General features: G+C 53.8%; 1 protein-coding gene across 11 annotated transcripts in view; it reads left to right on the top strand.

The window, feature by feature from the left end:
• KDM2B (lysine demethylase 2B) overlaps positions 1-16906 on the top strand; it is a 120985-nt gene that overhangs the window by 28064 nt on the left and 76015 nt on the right. For 6 of the 11 annotated variants that reach the window (XM_067015635.1, XM_067015633.1, XM_059039546.2 and 3 more), the window contains 2 exons: positions 10031-10124; positions 11148-11301. In XM_067015635.1, the coding sequence (XP_066871736.1) occupies positions 10031-10124; positions 11148-11301 (248 nt within the window). Of the gene's footprint in view, positions 1-6139; positions 6407-6633; positions 6653-6774; positions 7089-8119; positions 8412-10030; positions 10125-11147; positions 11302-16906 lie in introns of those variants that run through there. The other 5 variants (XM_067015640.1, XM_067015638.1, XM_067015639.1 and 2 more) reach the window with 4 other exon arrangements.

Below are 16906 nucleotides of genomic sequence, written 5' to 3'. Positions count from 1 at the left end.
CCAGCAAGTCCTGAGACTGATCATTTAACATGGGCAGAGGTAGCTACGAGCACCTTCCATGTTCTAGGACTTGAGTGGCGGACGCTTGGGATGAGGAGGTCACCTTGGGGCCCCTACCACTTCAGGCCCTCTGTGTTTCCATCTTCAAAATGAGAAGGAGATGCTGGTGGCCCAGGCAGAACTATTGCTTTGGGCTTCCTAGAAGAGTTGGCTCTGGTGCCTCCAAATCCATCAGCATCTCTCTGCTCAGCCCCGCTGCCAGGAATGACTCCAGGAGCTTAAAGGCCGTGAACTTTTCATTCACTCAGCCCTTCGTTCAGTGCATATCGAATGCAAACTCTGTGCCAGGCTTTGTAAGGGAGGCCAACACGCTGGCCCTGGGCTTCTCAGGGTTTTGCTTTCAAGCTCTCTCTCTCTTTAATTACCTCTCAGACATTTTCTTCTACCCTCAAAGCTGAAGCTCCTTACACCCCTTGGATCTGGGCTGCCTCAAAGGGAAAGACTGGGCTCAAGGAGGGGTTGGTAGGAGGGTTTTCAGTTCTGTTTTGTTCCGATCCGATCACGTCAAAATTTATGGAGCCCTTGGAACAGGGAAGTAAAAGATGAACAGGACTAAAAGCCCCTACCTTCTGGAGAACGTGCCATTAACATGAGGGGAAGGTGCAGCTCTCATCCTAGGCTGAGGGAAACAGGTTCCCAGAAGGCAAATGGGGAGAGAAGGAATCCTTTTGGGCTGCTGGCATCAGGAAATCATCTGGGAGGGGATATTGACCTGGGCTTTAAAGGACAGAGGAGATGGGATGGAGGTGAGGGAGGGCTGGCAGTAGGCAAGTGCCAAGGTCCTTGATGGAATCACGGAGGCAGAGCTTGAGGAAGGAGCGTGAGACTCAGATTAGTGAGAGGCAGATCCTGACCCTCGTTGATTGAGTGATTGGTTGATTCAGCCTGTAAACTGAACCGATTGGTGTTGGGCACTGGAATACAGCAGGGAGAAAACCAGATGATCTCCGTGCCCTCGTGGAGCTTACAGTCTGTTCAGGAGACAGATGTTAATCCAACAGTCAGAGAAACAAGTGGAAATTTGCAGCTGTGATGAGACCACAAGGCGGAGGTCCAGGGTGCCATGGGAGCGTGTGCTGGAGGATTCACCAGGTTCGGGAGGGCAGGGCAGGCCATCCTGAGCTGCAGTCTGAAGGGGAGAGGGGTTACTTAAGTAAAGAGGCCTGGGAAGAGCTCTTCTAGCTGTGTGCAGAGAGCCTGGGATGGTGGCGCGAGGGCTGGGGACAGGGTGGAGCTGAAGGACTTGCCAAAGAAAGGCCAGTGGGGCCGGAGCAGATCAAGGGAAGGTCAATGGTGCGGGATATGCGGTGGGTCAGGCTGACAGGGCCTGACAGTGTCATAGTGAGGGGTCTGTATTGCTCCTAAGAGCAGTCGGAAACCTCTGAGCTTTTAAGCAGAGAGGTATGTGTTCAGATTTGTATTCTGCAAATGCTGCAGCTGCCGTGTGGATTGAAGGAGGTGGGGGCGGAGTGGTCTGAGGAACCACTGCCTAGATGAGGGTTAGAGGAGAGCACAGGACAAACAGGACCCGTATTTAGGAAGCTAAAATAGACAGCCTTGGGTGACAGATTTCAGTTAACATCTACTTGGCCTCTCTGAGATATTCAGTATATTCCACACTTTATTGAAAGTTTCCTTTAGATAGTAAGCTCTGTTAGTACGTTGAGAATTCTATCTAATTAGCAGAAAAAGGCTCACACACAGTTTTCTAGAACCACGTGTCTTGGACATATTGGTTGGACTATGTGGCAAATAGATTTACAAACCCTGTCAGTGGCCGTGGGAACTTGTTATAGGATTTGAACCTTGTTAGGAAGGAAATCGTCACCTTGGAAGTAGTCCACTTGTTCGGCTGAAAAGAATGCTGATTTCAGTTAATAAGCAAGGTAAAAATCCCATGATGATGAAGTCCTCTGGGATCGTAGCATGGTTCTTTGGAATTTAATTAAAATGACACTTTCTAGAAATCACAGAGCCTCCATGCTGGAGGTGCCTGGAGAGTGGAGACAGCTGAAAGGCCACCTGAACGGAGGGTTTGCAGGGGGGACAAGAGGAGGGTTACAAACCCATGACTGACTTCTCCCTGGTTCCAGGATTTATGTCGTTTGATCATGGTGAGGGGGTTAGGAATTTAAATGGGTTTTTGGTTCAGGTATTTAAGACAAGGGGTGGAGACAGTTGTCGAAGGGGTAGTTGCAACTTTGTGGGAGACAAAGATTTCTAAAGAGTATTCTAGTGTGGGAATTCCCGGGCTGTCCAGTGGTTAGGGCTTGGTGCTTTCACTGCTGTGGCCCAGGTTCGATCCCTGGCTGGGGAACTGAGATCCCATAAGCTGCATGGCATGGCCAAAAAAAAAAAGAAAAAAAGAGTATACTAGTGTATTAGTTCCCTCTTGCTGCATTTACTTTGTATTTTGTGCAAGACACTCCTTTAAGTAGTTGGTAGAATACAGTGAATAAACCAAGTCCCTCTTCTTATGGAGCTTGTATTCTGGCTGGGAGAAGAGACAGGCCAGCAAACAAGTGAATAATATAATTTAGGAGGTGATAAGTGTCATGAAGAAGCAGGATAAAGGGAAAAGATGATGCCAGGGTAGGCTGAATATCAGCTGCGCCGTGAATTTCTGCTACGGCCCCCCCGCCGCCCCTAATTGCTGCCCCACAGAAATGTTTTGGCTGTACAGAATTATTTGTCTTGGAAAATTCCATAATCGTACAAACAGTGACAATGATTTGGAAGTACCCCTGTATTAGTTGTTTATTGCTGCATAACAGATTACCCTAAAACTTCACAACTTAAACAAATTTATGTCGTAGCAGCATCAATCTGTCACAGCTTCTGTAGGGCAGGAATCTGGGGGTGGCTTAGCTGGGTGATTCTGGCTCAGAGTCTTGAATGAGCTTGTGTCAAAACTTAGACCTGGGAAATTCCCTGGCTGTCCAGTGGTTAAGACTGTGCTTTCACTGCCTAGGGCCCGGGTTCAGTCCCCTGTCGGGTAACTAAGATCTCACAAGCTGCGCTGCACGACAAAACAAAACAAAACCCAAAACTTAAGCCTGGGCCTCAGTTCTTCACTATGTAGGCCTCTCCATAGTACTGCTTGAGTGTCCTCATGACATGGCAGCTTCCTGCCCTCCGCCAGAAATGGTTTGAGAGAGAGCAAGGAGGAAGCCACAGTGCCTTTTATAACCTAATTTTGGAAGTCACATACTGTTGACTTCTGCCATATTATAGTAGTTAAAAGCAAGTCACGAAGTCTAGCCCACACTCAAGTGAGGGGAATTTGGCTCTGCCTCTGGAAGGGGTGGGGAGCTCTCAAAGACTTTGTGGACAGGTTTTAAAACCTCTACAATCTCCTGGGTCTATGACATGGGCACACCTTTTTCACTTAGGACCGTTGGGTATTTTAACACATTCCAGGAAGAAATTAGTTGAGTCTTTTCTGTTCTCACCTGCTCCTGTAGCCCACTGGGCTTGCAGAAATGAGGTCTGCTGGTGTATTAGAGCTATACAGTGGACTGAAAGAGCTCAGAAGCCCAGCCAAAAGGGGATCCCGTGTAAAGCCTACATTTGGCCCCCCAGAATTGAAGATTGACTGCATTTTCTTCCCATGTACTTTCTGGGGGTACGCAGCTGAGACAGGATGAAGACAGGCAGTAGGGCGGCCAGGTTTCGGGGCTGCCTCTGTCACTCCCTGAGCTATGGCAATTCTTTCATCTCCTCTTAGAGACTCAGTTTTCCCTCTACAAAGTGGGGATCCTGTCATCCCTGCCCTGCCTCCCTCCGTGATGTAGAGAGGATGGAGCCTGCACTGGATGTGAAATGTGGTTGGGATAAGATGTTTGTCTACGTGGCCTCCTGTAGACACACGGGGGCTGCAGCTGGCATCCTCTGCTTTTTAATCTCCCTTCCCTCACATTTGCATAAGGCATCTACAGCCGATATTTACCTTCTCACTGATCAACCGTGTTTGCTGGCATCATAAATGAGCGTCCCTGTGTAATATATCACATAGAGAAACTGACCTAGAGAGGCTGCTGATGTGGGCCATGTGGGCCACGCCCCGGACCCAGGTCTCTGGATTCCTGGCTTTTTCCCTTTACCTCGAAAAGAAGAACAAAGAGAGCCAGCCTTTCCTGTGGTGCCATGTATGGCCCCGGGTGCTGTATTAGACACTTAGCACACAGATCTCAATGATACTGGAAGCAGGTTACTATCCTCATTTAACAGACAAGGAAGCTGGAAATCATAGTGGTTCAATGCAGTAATGGATGTAGCAGCTGAGTGTAAGACAGTAGGGGCTGGTGTGGCTTCTGGATAACTGGAGAGGCAGCCCTTAAAAAAATTTTTTTTTTTTTTTAAAGAATGCTTGCCAAACCAAGCATATCTAGGGCCTGGTTTGATCTGTAAGGGCCACCAGTTAGAGGGCCCTGACTAGTTTTAACAAATGGGATGCTGAGATCCAGAAGGGGGAAAGATTTGGCCCAGTGTCACATAGCTTTTTAGAATAATTATAGGGCTGTTGCTGAGTGCTGCGCTTACACAGATGAATCTGGTGTGGTCCCTACTCACAAGGATCTGGGCATTTGTGACTTAAAAAGTAACATGGGGGAGTTCCCTGGTGGTCTGGTGGTTAGGATTTGGTGCTTTCACTGCGGAGGCCCGGGGAACCAATCCCTGGCTGGGGAACCATCCTGCATGCTGCGTGGTGCAGCCAAAATACAAAATAAAAAAAAAGAAAAAAGTAGTATGTCTCCCATGTGGACAGCCTGGTCCTGTCGTCAGGGCCTTCTCCTCTCGGAGTTCATTGAATTCAATGACTGGTGCTCAAATCCAAGGTCGGGGATAGTCTTTGTCATTACTATCTTTTCTTTTAAATAGGCAAAGCGTACAGAAGGTAAAAAATTCAGCCAGTTCCAGGGAGTTTACAGTTTAACCTCACAGCAGGCCATCAGGGAGGTACGAATGGGTGAGCCATCCAGTAAATGACACAAGGAAGCAACACCCTGGACCAGGGCGACCTTTAAATGGCTTAATGTTCAGTTCCCTAAAATGGGGATTATTAGGTTGTTTTAAGGATAATATGATACCGTGCGTGTAAGCAGCTCTAATTATAAGCACTTGATCTTTGGAACCTATTAATTAATAATGCTGGGTAGCCCAGGGAATGGGATTTTGCCAAAGAATCGAGAAGTTTGAGTTCTGCCCCTGCAGACACCATACCACCATCTCCTGGCCCCCCTTGTGGTTTATGGGGGAAGGGTGGGATGGGAGGAGGGCCGTGGTCCTGATGAGCATGCCCTGGAAGGGGGATTTCTGATTTGAGCTGGACTGACTTCTTCAGTTAGTGGTTGAGGTTTGGCTGTAACCAGCAGACTCTGCTTCTTGAGATCTTGGGATTTACCAGGGAGACCTGGGGAGAAGGGCTGAGAAACTCTGAGACAGGCTGCTTGGGTAAGCACCCCACTACGAGGGTAGTGATCAGGGTGCGTCACCACCTCTGAGCCCTGTCGTGCTTTCTCATCTGTAAAATGGGTACAGTCCTGCAAATGACCTTACAGGGCTGTTGTGAAGATTGGATTAAGTAATCAAAGTGTTTTATCTCAATGCATTCCCACAATAGTTCTACGATGTGGGGTTACACAGCTACTAAGGGGGCAGGTACGGGCAGGCGCAAGGGCATCTTAGATTGCAGATGAACGTCAGGTCGCCTCCCTGCCCCCAGGGCAAGGAAGCTGCTGAGCGAGGGGAAGTGGTTGTCCAAGGTCACAGCTAGTCTGTTTTAGGGCCCGAGCCGCATCCCTGACCTCTGGGCTGCCATACCCGGGATCAGACAAGCCCTCCACCCCCTGGCACTGGTCCTTTCTATAGCTTTGCCCTGAGGGGTGCGTTTCAGGAAGGTGGTTTTGCTGGGTCGTCGCCTTCAGAAGCAGGACGGCGTCCACACTCCCTGAAAACTGGGCGTGCGGGAGTCCCCGAGCGCCTGCCGGTAGAATGGAGGTGGGGAGAGCTACCCTCGTGCCCCCACCCAGCCCGGGCGATGGGGCGGCCGTGGGCGGCGGCGGCGTCCCCTGGCGCTGGTCGGGCGCGCTTCCCTGTCGCCGCGGCGGCCTCCCTCCGCCTCCCTGGCAGCCGCCGTGCCGCGCGGGTGTTCAGTTTCTGCGCGGGGATGAGCGCAGGCTGCTGCCGGCTCCCCGAGAAAGGAACGAAGCGAGCGAGGGTTCCGCGGCCCTCGACAGGGGCCTGGCGGCACCGTGGAGGGGGCTCGGTTCTGGTCGCCGGGGCCGGACGAGCGTCGAGCCTCAGCCGCCAAAGGGGACACCCGGGAGTCGCGCTGCAGTCGAGGGTAACCGCGGGCGGGGCCGGGCGGGCGTTCCTGCGCTGCGCCCCGCGGACCCGGGGGTGCCCGGGAGCCCCTCACTCCTTCGGGGCGCGCCGGGGCGGGGTGTGGGTCGCCTCCCTCCCGCGGGTTGCACGGTAGGCGTCACGGAGCCGCTCTTTGTGTCTCCCGGGGCTGCCTGTAAGTGTGTAGCGTGTGTGCACGCGCGCTCGGCGCCGCCTCCAGCCCCGTCACCCGGTGCCAGCTTTCCAGGTACCCCCGCCAGACCTTTGCCCGAGGGGCCGCCGCCTGGGCCGCCGGGGGAGTTTCGCTAAGTTGGAGGGAAAAGGGCGGGGTGGGGCTGCCCCGCCTCCCCAGACCCGAGGCAGCGCCCCAAAGTTGGTGCTGCAGGTGCAGCGCCCCCTCCTACCACGCTCCTCCCCAGCCAGCCCCGGCCTTGGGACGCGGGAACCCCCCAAAGGCTTAGGTCGGGGGTGCGGGATTTTCAGCCGCCAACTTGGAGGGTGTCCTACACAGAAGCCGCCCGCGCCGTGAGTGGGGGTGTCGAGGGGCGCGGCTTTCCGGGCAGGGGGCGGCCGAGGCGGAAACCAGGCCGGCTGGCCGGCCGCGGCGAGAGCTTAGCGGCCGTGGCACCGAGCCGGGGTGCCCATGTGACTGCGGTGTGCTTTGGAAGAGGAAGCTGTTAGAGGTCAGTGCAAAGGCGTCACGCCAGAGCGAGCGAGAAGCAGGAGTGAGGGGGCAAACGCGGAATGAGTGCGGGGCAGGCGAGGAGGCAGGCGGGGTGACGGCTGCAGGGGCCCGGGACAAAAGCTGCCCCGTCCCAGCTCCCCTGGCCACCCTAAAGCGTGCACTTGCCCGGCAGGAGGGGCGGCCCAGGCCTGGCAGCCAGGAAATGAGGGACATGGGAGGAGGGGCCTTTCATGGAGAGGCGGGGCTGGAAGTGGCGCCCCCAAGCTCCGAGGGGCCTCGGAGGGTGCTGGAGGGTGACTGGGAGGGCAGAGTAGACGCAGGCTCAACTTGGAGAACTTTCCCTTGTACGCAGCAGCCGCAGCTCGCAGGGATTCCGTTTCCGCGTGTGCTGGGGAGGCTGGAACTGCGGCAGGAGATTGGCAGTTTGGAGGTGGACGACCTGTTTGGCCAGGGAGACTTGGGTCCTGGAGCCCAAGAGCCAAGCTCCTCTCCTTTATGCTTTGGGCCCCTAGGTGGGTATCCAGCTGCAGACCGAAGGAAGCACCTCGCCTTTCTCCACCCCACAAACACTTAAATTGTTTTCCCTGGACTGTGTTCTGCTCAGGCCTGGAGGAGGTGGAAACCAAGGTTAGATTAAAGAAAGAGAAGAAGAAAACCGAGAGGAAGAGTGATTTTAGGAAAATGAGGACTAATATTTTGAAGTGGTGCTTGGAGAGAAGAGGCCGGCGTGGTCCATGGGGGTGGGGTGGACTGGGGCTTTAGCAGGCCCCCTACCCCTCCAGTTCCATGGAGAGAAGAGAATCACCCAGGCCTTCAGAGTGGGGACCTGGCTTGGGTGGGCTGGGAGGAGGCAGCAGGGTGTGGAGCCGGAGCTGGAGCCGGAGCTGGGACTTTAACAACCCCAGCGCCAGCAGCACAGCCCGCGCCTGTCTTCGTGACAGGGCTGCGTCCTGTGCTGTCAACTACACCCCTCCGATGGCGTTGCTAGGCAGCGGGGCTCTGATGTGCAGGAAGCCCTTCTGATTTGTCAGCCTCCTGCAGACACATGGTTAAGGCTCCTTCCAGCCTATCCGGAGGAGGGACGCGGGGCACGCCGCCTGCATACTGCCGAGCCCCGGGTCCACCTGAATGTGAGGTGCAAAAGGCAACCAGAGGGAGGGGGAGCCTGGAACCCTCCAGCCTCCTAACCAGCTCAGCCCACGTACCCCCTGGCCCCCACCATTATCTCCTCTCAGGCTGCTGGCTCCTCCCTGCCCGACCCCGCCCCATTCCTCTCCTCTTCCCAAACCGTGGAAAAAGCAAAGTGCAGCGGGGAAAAGAGGTCAGTGGGGTAAGCATGTGTATGCGGGCCTCCGGAGGTGCCAAGGTGTGGGAGCGGGAGCCGTGGGGGACTGCCCCAGCCGTGCTCTTGTTGCTCTTGGGGGAAGGGGTGGCCGAGAGGGAGGGGGCCCTGGCACTGCCAGGCCCGGACCTGGAAGCCTGTCTGTCTCCCCTCCTCCTAAGCTCCGCCCACCCCTAGGAGGGCAGCAAGTGGAGGGAGGAGGGAGGGGACGCGTGAGTTCCTTTAAGGAAGGGTGGGTTGTCTGGCAGTTGCTAGAGCTTAGAAGGGGGGCTGCTGGCACGTTTCTTCTGCCGAATGCCCTCCCTCTGTCCAAGCCGCTCGGGGCGCACTCTCCCTCTTTGACTCCTTCCTTCCCTTGTCTGCCACCCCACCCCCACCACCTCCAGGGTCTTTATCGCTTTACTTTTTTTTTAGCAGCTTTATTGAGGTACAGTTCACATACCATTCATCCACTTAAAGTGTACAATTCAGTGTTTTTTAGTATGTTTACAGAGTTGTGCAACCACCATCAATTTTGGAACGTTTTTGTCACCCCACAACGAAGCCCTGTACCCATTCGCAGTCACTCCCCATTTCCTCCCAACACCCCCAGCCTCTGGGCACTGCTAACCTGCTCTCTGTCTCTGTAGATCTGCCTACTCTGGACATTTCATACGTGGAATTATACACTGGTCTTTTACGGCTGGTACCCTTGTACTTTCAGCTGCGTTGCTTACTTTGCAATCATTTGCAGTTCGTCTTGCCATTTAACTTTCCCGGGGTAGTACTTCCGTAAGAGTGTTTCATCCTTAGTGGCAGGGGTCTTTTGCGTTTCTCTAAGTGCCGTGCCTAGGTCTGGGCTGGACCACTGGTTGGCTCTCAGTACATGATTGTTGTTTGTTTTTTCTTTTTTTGCGGTACGCGGGCCTCTCGCTGTTGTGGCCTCTCCCGCTGCGGAGCACAGGCTCCGGACGCGCAGGCTCAGCGGCCACGGCTCACGGGCCCAGCCGCTCCGCGGCACGTGGGATCCTCCCGGACCGGGGCACGAACCCGCGTCCCCTGCGTCGGCAGGCGGACTCTCAACCACTGCGCCACCAGGGAAGCCCAGTACATGATTGTTGAATGAATGAGGAGATGAATGGGGACTAGTAATTGGCAAGCTATGCAGGTGGTTTACAGCTGAATTCCAGAGGGCCCAGCTGCTGCAAAGGGGCCTGGCAGCTTGGGAGAACTGCAGGTAGAGGAGCTGGAAGGGGCAGAAATGAAGCCTCTTGCTTGGGTAGGAGGCAGGGGTGGGGCAAGAGTAAAAACCGGCTGCGAGGAAGGAACCAAGTGGCCTGTGGGTTGCCAGCTCTCTCTGTGGGTTGCGCAGGAACCTGAAAACAAAAATGCCTCTCCCAGCCTTGGGGGCAGGTAGCCAGTGCTTGAGATTCGCCACCTGATCACAGGGGCTTCCCCCATGGGGAACTCCGATTAGATTCGGGTCTAAAAAAAAAGAAAATTCCCCAGTGTCAGCGTTTATAAAAGGGCAGCAGGTCAAGCATCTCTGAAGCTGTTTGCTCACCTCCTGTGATTCAGGCATTGAATTATTTTTCTGCTTCCCCACTTCTGTGCTGCAGGTACTGTCTGATGAGCGTGAAAGGTTGTTTCACTGACTTCCACATCGACTTTGGAGGCACTTCCGTTTGGTACCATGTTTTCCGGGGTGGGAAGGTGAGTTGAGTCTCTTTAAATCTCTGTACATGCCTGGCTGTTTGTGCATGGAGGGGCTCGCTCACCTTTCTGCTTCTGCCTCTGCCCCAGCCAGACCCCCCCCCCCCCACCCCACCCCCACCCCCCGCACCCTGTGAGGACTTTCTCACCCTTTGTCTTCTTCTGGAGGGAAAGGTCAAGGTCAACTCTTTTGCATCACATCTGGTCACCCTTTCACACCTGCTTACCCAGTCCAGTGTCCTGCGCATCTTGGGCCAGATTAGAACTCCAGATTTGGCTCCCAAGAACCTCCAGCATTCATTTCCCCCAGCTATAATTTCAGCTCCAGCACTGGGACCTTTTAACTTAAAAGTCTAGTTGCCTGCAAGAACAGTTTACATGAGGGACAGACATCACCCAGAGAAAGGAGGTGAGGCATTTGTTCAGGGTGCGCCTGCTGTGTCTGCTCCTGTGTGCACGTCCACGTGGGGACCTAGGGGTCCCTGCACGGACGTGGGTGCCCTTTGAGAATCCGTGTGTGCTGCCCTGCTCCTCTGGGTCTGCGTGTGCATTTCTCTTAGCCGAATGTGTTGGGAGAAATTCCGGGTAGGAAGTCATCCCTCTTGGTTCCAGATGTTTTTCTTCCTTCTCCAGAGCCAGCACAAGCTGGTTTTATTTATTGGGCCATTTTATCCTACAACTTAGGAAATTCCCCTTCTTCTTCCCCCACCTCCCTGACAAGCCCACGGCTCAGGAGAAAGAATGTTCCACTTAGTCCAGGAAGTCTTTTCCCACCCTGGTGTTTCAGCTGGAACGGAGGTTCTCTAAAGGCGGGCAAGGGGTGTCCCAGAAGGGCGGCACAGCCTTCCCTGCCACCCCAGAGACCTTTGGGGCCTGGTCCTGGAAGGGTCCCCGGGGATGTGTCCTCCCCCATCCTCCCTGCTCCCAGGCAGGTGGGGCTGTCTTCTCGGTTGTGGCAGAGCCTGGAAGAAATCAGAGACTTTGGCTTGGATCTTTAACTGATTGCTTCCTTTTCCTCCTAAGATCTTTTGGCTGATTCCTCCAACCTTGCACAATTTGGCACTGTATGAGGAGTGGGTGCTGTCAGGCAAACAGAGCGACATCTTCCTGGGAGACCGTGTGGAGCGATGCCAAAGAATTGAGCTGAAACAGGGCTACACATTTTTCATCCCTTCCGGTAGGTTCCCGCGAGGCTGGCACCGGGCTCTTGCTCGGCCACTGACTCTTAGCAGCCCCCTGTTGGCCCGGTGGCCTCAGCCAGGCGTTTAGGCCAATTGATGGGGTTTCTCTGGGCCTCCTTGCCCTTGGCAGTCCCTGAGAGAAGGAGAGAAGGAGAGAAGGAGAGAAGCAGGCCTCAGGCTGCAGGGAAAAATAGCCTCTCACATCTTACCTGTTTTTTCCTGCCTGTGGGCTAGAATTCTCTCTTGGGGAGGAATCCTCCTGAGGGCCCTCCCTCAGTGGAACTTTGAATGCCTTCCTCCAAGATGTCCTTCTGAGATTTCTGAGGGTGAGGATGAGGGTGGTCCTGTGGGGAGGGGAGGGCCAACTTTATCCTGACGGCTGGGGAGGGGAGAGAGAAGGGAGAGGTGGCCCAGGGGAAGAGGGTAGAGGGGAATGCGCCCAGAGTGGCAGCTTCCTTCCTGCAGAACAAGGTGAAATGTGTTTGGGATCAAGGTCAATTTCTGTACTTGGACTCTCCCCTTTCAAAAAAAAAATTAACTACAACCAGAGCAGAGAGCAATAATTAAGGGCATGGGCCCTGGGGCCAGAAAACCCCACCCTAATTCAAATTCCTGCTCTGCTGCTTACAAGCCTGACTTCCTGGAAATGACTTAATCTCACTGCCTCAGTGTTCTCATCTGTAAAATGGAAGACTTCACAGGGTGGTAGTGAGTGAACCGAGACCTATTTGCCTGCAGCTCCTGGGAGATGAGCTGAGGGCTTTTGGCCAGTTACAGGCTGAGTCACTAGTGGATGTGGCAGAGGACCTGGGAATCTTAGGCTGCATTTTAGTGGAAGTGTTTTACCCAGCATGAGGGAGGTAACAGTCCCACTGTACAGAGTGAGAGGGTCAGGCCACATGTAGGAGATTGTGTTCCAAGTGGGTTGTAATGATTTACCCTCGTGGGTAAGTCAACCTCGAGAGAGAGAAGAGTCTGGATACCATATCAGGTGAGGTGAATTTGAAGGAGGAATTGGGTTGTTTTACCCAGGAAGTGAAGGTGTATGGTAATGGCCATCAGCCAGTTGAAGGATCATATCTTGGAAGACGAGGTATAGCCAAGTGGTATTGGAATGAGTTGCTCTGCTAGGCACTGAGCTCCCCGTCACTGGAGGTACACAAGTAGAGGCCATATGCCAAGGAGCCTGCAGGGAAATTGCCACTGAGTGGAAGCTTGGATCTTAGGGTCCAAGGCCTCCTTTGAGGCCACTAAGATCCATTGGATGGAGAAGCTGGTCACACTTAAGTTTCTGAGAGTTGGACTGGAGTTGGCCTTGGGTCTGGACATCAAGTCAGTGTCAACTGCAAGGGGAGCGGTTGTGGGGATGGGACCTGCACACGTGGGCTCTTCTAGAAAGTTGGGCAGAGATTTCACTATTAGGGAAGTTTGGGATTTGGAGGTGGCGGGGTTTAGTGGGGGTGACTTTGTTGTCAGGGCCCCAGGTCCATCCTTGGAGCTGCTTGACTCCGGGAGGGGAGGGAGTGCTGCTTGGGCCAGGACGGAATTGCAGTTGGTGGGCAGCATTTATGGAGCACACCTGGAAGGAGGTGGTATCCTGCAGCGTGTTCAAGGCCACCCTGAAGGTGTTGGAAGATTGGCCCTGGTAGATTCAAAGGGAGGCTGGTGTGCTCTTGGCCTTCCTGCTGTCTTTGTGACTTTGGGCTGATCTCTTTCCCTCTCTGTGCCTCAACTGTCCCATCTGTACAGTGGGGGCAGGGTGAGGCTGAACTCTGGGATCCTCAAGATCCCTCCCAACTCTGTCCCCTGAGTGCAGGCCTCCTTAGCCTCTCTGGGAAGACAGGCGTTTTTCTCGCAGGGCCTTTTTCAGAACAGGGAGGTGGCCCATTGCTTCCCCCCCCCCCCCCCCCCGATCTGGGATGGGAAGGGTGTTAATTTTGGTGCCTTAAGCAAGTTGGAAAAGGTCTCAAGAAGCAGCATCTAAGCCCCAGCAGGGTTGTGACTTGTGTGTTGAAGGCAGGAGGAGGGGACATGGATTTGAACTGCAGCTGGTAGGAGGCTATTTAGAACTCAGCAAAGACATTTGGCCCTAACAGTCTTGAGTGAGACACCAGGATTTTTTTCCTGGGTTTTGAGAAGCAAAAAAGGAACAGTTGGAATTTGTCACCTTCTCAAGGGCAGGGTGTGCATGTGGTTCCCAGACATTGATTTCATGAAGTTAAAAAAAAAAAGCTGGGAACTGATATCAATGTTATTATCTTATCATTTTGCAAAATATGGGCAATAATTTAAAAAAACAAGCTGTCAGCTACTTTTGCTGATGTTTCATGAAAGGAAGACCATTCTGACACTAAAAAAGATGGGAGTGCATGATTCCAGAATAAAGGACGGTCACTACTTGAAATTTGATGGGTTTGAGTTTATGAGAATCTATCCCATCTTCATTTTTCTTATTTTGTTGTCAACCAGTGAAAACTAAAGGACCAGAGTTTTGGAGTCACTGAACTAGGTGAGCATCTTGGGTCCTCACACCCTCTGAACCAGACGCACATCTGAGATTTGTGGTAGCTGGGATGTGGCTTTGAGGAGAGAGCCTCGGGGAATCCCGCCACTGCATGTGAGCTTTGGGGTGTGGAAAGTGGAGAATCTAATTCTGGCATTTCCCACCTCTGACCTGGGTTTTCACCTCCACAGTGTGACCTTAGATGTACCCTACCTCACACTGGCCTCAAGCCTCCCCATCAGCTCTGTGAAAAAGCTCGTGGATGCCATTGGATTAGGAAGGATTTAAGTGTCACAGTATCTTTGTGAGACTTGCTTTATCTTTTTCTTCTTTTGTCTGAGGGTGAAGGGGTTGGGTACTAGCTATGCTTCAGAGGTGGTGGTTCTTCAGGCCTCATTCCTGGTTAGTCCAGGAATGCTGCCTGGGAGAGGGAGACCGTTGAAGGTGACCGAGGAGCAAGGTGACCTGGAGAAAAAGGGGCTTGGGTTTGTCCCGCTGAGCTGGCCACCTCTCGAAGGTGGAGGAGGTGGGAATACAGTTGCCTCGCCAGGCCACACAGAGTCAGAGTCAGAGTTGAGAGTGGCCCTGGAGTCACCACGATTCAGCCTGATCATTAGGAGTAAGGAAAGCTGGAGTTGGAGCTCAGCAGTGGAACTGGTGACATCTTTTTCCTTCCCTTGACCTGACCTATGGCCAATTCCCCCTCTGGCTTCACCTGCCCGGGTGAACTGTAGATAATAGTAATCACCTGCATTACTGAGCAGAAATCATTTTGTGTACATCACTTCTCCGTAAGAATGTGAGGAAACATCCCCCCACCCCCACTCCCAACCCCTTTTTAAAAGTGAAGGTTCCTGAGGCCCAGAGAGGTGAACACACTAGTCCAAGGTCACACAGGTAATAAGTGACAGGGCAGGATGAGAGCCCAGGTGTGTCTAGTTTCAGAACCCACCTGGTTCCCTGTCAGCCTGGGAATCAGCAGGCTAGGGATCTGGGCCCCCTTCTTGGCTGTGTGAGTTTGGGAGAATTATGTGTTCATTTAGTAAACTTTCTTAAGGGTCCACTTGGCAGTGCGGAATGTGCTGGGGAGGACGTGAGGTGTACACTCCGTTGTGAGTGTATGTCCAGCCAGGTAGCAGCAGGATGGTGGAGCCCAGTACAGGGGCTTGGGGAGGACCCTGGGGTCCGTGGCTTGGGCTAGCCTGAAAGTATTTCCCATCCGTGCCTTGTAATAAAATCCACAGTAGCCCCAGGTATTTCTTAGACTTGGGCAAGTCTGAGAAACAGTAACTCCTAGCTACTTAACGGTATAACATGGCTTAGACCTGAGATGATCTATCTGTAAAATGGGTACAGAGCAGAGAAGGGCTGGCGGTGAAGCAGGCTGGGGTGGAGGGGCTCTGGGAAACTGGGGAATCGCTGCTCAGCTCCAGCCAGTTAGGGCTGGAGGACCTGGTGGGCCCATCTTCTCATTTTTCTGGAGAGGAGAGCAGTTTCAGATAGCCTTGTGAAATTTCTCCATTAAAAAAAAAATTTTATTTATTTATTTTTGTTTTAGTTTTTGGCCGCATTGGGTCTTTGTTGCTGCGCGCGGACTGTCTCTAGTTGCGGCGAGCGGGGGCTACTCTTCGTTGCGGTGCGTGGGCTTCTCTTTGCCGTGGCTTCTCTTGTTGCGGAGCACGGGCTCTAGGTGCGCAGGCCCGGTAGTTGTGGCACATGGACTTAGCTGCTCCGCGGCATGTGGGATCATCCCGGACCAGGGCTCGAACCCGTGTCCCCTGCATTGGCAGGCGGGTTCTTAACCACTGCGCCACCAGGGAAGCCTGAAATTTCCCCATTTTGATAACCCAGGTGGGTCAAACTGTACATGCCTCTGGGTCTGACGCAGCCCGTGGCCTGGCAGTTTGGGCCCCTGGTACCAGCTATGAGGTCCCAGAGAGGAGAGGCCATCCTGGCAGTCACAGCGCCCAGCCCCGGGCCTGGGCCTGGGCCGGCCCAGGGAGTTCGTGGATGCTCCTGAAGGAAGCAGGCTGTGGGACCCCTGAGTTCTGGGACCTTTGGGTTTATCCCTGCAGCACCCACACAGATGTGGGTCCGGGGCCTTTTCATTCCGAACCCTGAGCGTTTGGGCTGTGGGTCAGACACCGTGTGCCCCCGCGGCCTTTTCGGCCCTTCACGTCCCAGAGAATACCTGTGAGTTGGTTTTGTGAGTCGCCTGCTTTCCTTCTGTGACTGGATCTGTCCCTTGTCGCTCGGCCTTATAGCCTCTGTTATCGCCTTCCTGTTGTTGGAGACTCTGGCCTGGAAGCAGGAGGCAGATGCCAGCATCCTCAGTGCAGTCACCAGTCTGGGAACAATTGCGCTCTCGTGCTTCCTGGGATGCAGTGAATGAGTGTTGGGAGGGTGGGTTCAGATGGGGCTTTTGAAGGCTGTTATTTCCACTCCCTGGTTCTTCCGGAGGCAAGTGTTTATTTAAAAACAATTTTTTTTTAATTTTTAAGATTCTTTGGCTGCACTGCACGGCATGTGGGATCTCAGTTCTCCGACCAGGAACGGAACCAGTGTCCTCTGCGGTGGAAGCGCCGAGTCTTAACCACTGCACCGCTAGGGAAGTTCTAGAAGCGAGCGTTTAAGTAACGGAGCAGATGTGAGGAGGGCTGGGGGCAGGGGCTGAGCAGCGACTCTAATCCAGGCCAGGCTGCCTGACCTACCTGTGAGGCACCGGCCTGGGGAGGAGAGGAGAGTGGAGAGAAGCTTCTAGAACCCCTGGAATGTCAGTACAGATTCCCTGCCCCCCTCCTCGCAACAGCACCTCTCACATCAGGGGAATAGATGTAAGTCAAGTTGAGTCTGCGTTTCCAGAAGGGAGAGTCTGGGGCTGATGAATGCAGATTCACGAGGATGCTGTTCTTTCCAAAGCCCTCGTGAGGGTGCTGACGGGACCACCACGAATATCAGTGGCAGATGCTTACACGGTTTGAGTTGTTACAAGGGAAGCAGTGGTGTTCTTCATTGCACACGGGCGCGTGGAGGCCAGGAGGGGGGACAGTCGGGTGCCCCAGGCCACGTGATGAGTCAGCACTGGAGGCAGTCTCCAA

The sequence above is a fragment of the Kogia breviceps genome, chromosome 15, assembly GCF_026419965.1.
Source record: "Kogia breviceps isolate mKogBre1 chromosome 15, mKogBre1 haplotype 1, whole genome shotgun sequence".
NCBI lineage: Eukaryota > Metazoa > Chordata > Mammalia > Artiodactyla > Physeteridae > Kogia > Kogia breviceps.
The sequence above is the reverse complement of the archived record's forward strand: the minus strand, read 5'-3'. Positions and strand labels throughout refer to the sequence as shown.